The 2,500-nt window shown below is 40.4% G+C and overlaps 1 protein-coding gene across 1 annotated transcript in view; it reads right to left on the bottom strand.

Annotated features, from left to right (window-relative positions):
* LOC137980808 (uncharacterized protein YfbL-like) overlaps positions 1–2,500 on the bottom strand; it is a 24,097-nt gene that overhangs the window by 14,882 nt on the left and 6,715 nt on the right. The window contains exon 2 of the mRNA XM_068828228.1: positions 245–432. Coding sequence (XP_068684329.1) covers positions 245–432 — 188 coding nt within the window. The remainder of the gene's footprint in view (positions 1–244; positions 433–2,500) is intronic.

Raw genomic sequence — 2,500 nt, 5'->3', positions numbered from 1 at the left:
ATTTATGGACGATTTTAGACTTCTTTGGAAGAACTAGAGGAAGATTGCCTCTCTAGTCCAATTGCGGCTTGTGTTTCCTATATATATCATAAAAAGAATAGGAAGGCTGAAAGATGAAGAGCGGAAGGACAACTGGGAAGGTTTGATTGGGAAGAATAAAGGGGATCGCGCGAGAGGACAGCGAATGTCAACCCCGAAATCGTTTACATTCGGTTTTAGTTTTTATTTGATTTAATTTCCTTACCTGTGGGTGATCAGGCTGGAATTTTTCAGACCAAGTCTTTAGGCCCAGGTCCTGAAAGGTTTTCATGATAAAATCACGAGCTCTCTGTTTTCCTTGTGGATTAGTGACATGATGGCGATTCTCGTTGAAATGCCTGAACAAGGACATCAATGGATTGCTGTGGTCGCTTACATCAGCTTTACTGATTGCTGCCAATATTCAATAGCAAACAAGGAAGATGGAGGCATGTAAGTTAGTTTATCCAAGTAATAGACGTTTACGCTGTTAAAAGTCTATTAACTTTTCTCCATTACCTTATTGGATGCTATTTTGATTTTCTGAAACATCATGAAACACAATCTAGTTCTCAGAGTTTAGCAAGTTCTGGCCATCCCAGGAAGTAATTGTCCACCGGACGAGGATATGCCTGGGAATTCTATTTACTTAGTACGTTTTTGCTTGTTTTGCATCTTCAGCGAAGTTGGAAGTTTTGTCCTAGTTGTGTTGCGTTTTTTTTTTAAGGAATTAGATAACTGGGTGTTTTTCAGTTTTGAAACAAGTTAAGGTCGCTACTTTTATGAGTGTAAAATTATACCACCAAGGCAGGATATTTTCTGTAAAAAGATGGAACTCTGCATAAGTACCTCGACCGGGTCAAAATTATTGGTAGATACTCAGACAGTGGCAAGAATAACGATGAGTTAAAATCATCTTTTTGTGCATAAGTATATTATCCCGCTGTTTTAGTATATACTATCACAACTATTCACCTCAGTGTCGGTGGCTAGTGCATGGTGGATATTTACCTTGCCGCAACATCCACCTCCACTTCGGTGAATATAGTTGTTAAATATCCTGCCGGACCACGAGAAAGTGAAAGCTTACCTTTCTGTATAGAATATAGCTACCGACTAGGGTTTCAAATTTCCGTTTTTTTGTGGGTTGAAAAAATAATGGAAATTTTAATTGAATAACAAAGTTTTAAAGACAAGAGGCTACGGGTGGCCTAAAATTTGTTCGCAGGATTCAGTGTAGTCGATTTCCTTTTAAATTCACAGTATTTCAGTGTTTTTTCTTTTTATCTTACAATGGGAAACGTAAGCAACGACAACGGCGACGACAACGAGAACGTCACAAATTTGCCACTTAAGCCCGGGCCAAACTATTGAGCAAAGTTAGAGCCAACACTCCAACTTAATTGGATCTAACGTTATTCGACTGTTTGGCCGCCCATGTTGGAAGATGTCCGTCCAACATTTTTTGTTCGATCAATTGTTGGATAGAGTTTGCTTTTGATCAAAAACATTACGCCCAACAGTTCTGCTCGACACAACAATATTAATGTTGCAGTGTTTTGCCGCTCTCCCAACAAAGTTGTGTCCTGAATCGAGTCACGTCCAAGTTGCTAGCCAATCACGAATCGCTATCTTATTTTCAAGGCCAGGCCGCCTGGTAAATTTGCAGCAAAGATGGCAGACAAGGACGAAGAGGACCTCATGGTTAGTGATAAACAGCCAGAAACCTTGAACAGCGAGTTTGAAGCAAGGTCATGTCTGAGAGAAACCTTTAGTCCCCATTATCATGATCACTCTCTAGATATAGAGCGTGTCTGAGTTTAAAATTTCTGCTAATTGACCGGTGTTCATTCTCATGACATCGTCTCCTTAGTTCGGATGCATCAAGCAGTGAATATATTCTTTTCTACGCGTTCTCTTGATCATTCTTTGGTTTTTCCTCGTTTAAATCGGTCATTTCCGTTCTGTAACAGCTCCAGTAGCACAAAAGCTACGAGGGGTTCCCGCGTTACCGTGTATTAGCGCCAACTTGAACTTGAAAGTGTTTCGTCAAGCAACGTTGGATAGTATTTTGCCACTATCTCAGCATTTACTTCCAATAATGTCGCATGTTGGATCCACCTTTGTTTGATAGTTTGGCAAGGCTAGGGCTTTACTGGGCAAAAACAGATCTTTGCACGCCATGCAGGAGCGTTTTTCACTTCTGTCCATTTCTTTTGCGTCGTCTGCAGTGCAATTTTGCAGTTTTAAGGTATTACGTGCACTTGAAGATGGATTTTCTTTTTCTCCCCTAAATTGAGCGGCGTTCCGACCGGCGTCATTTTTCAGGAACTACCACACCTTTGCGATATTAAAAAGGTTGAAATAGTCACGAGGTGATTACAATATAACGCGAATTTATATTGTGAGATGACGTTCTCGTTGCTGTCGCCGTAGTCGTTACAGGGGATTTCATAAAACAGTTTTGACAAGTGGTTTGCGA

The sequence above is a fragment of the Montipora foliosa genome, chromosome 1, assembly GCF_036669935.1.
Source record: "Montipora foliosa isolate CH-2021 chromosome 1, ASM3666993v2, whole genome shotgun sequence".
Taxonomy (NCBI): Eukaryota; Metazoa; Cnidaria; class Anthozoa; order Scleractinia; family Acroporidae; genus Montipora; species Montipora foliosa.
The sequence above is the reverse complement of the archived record's forward strand: the minus strand, read 5'-3'. Positions and strand labels throughout refer to the sequence as shown.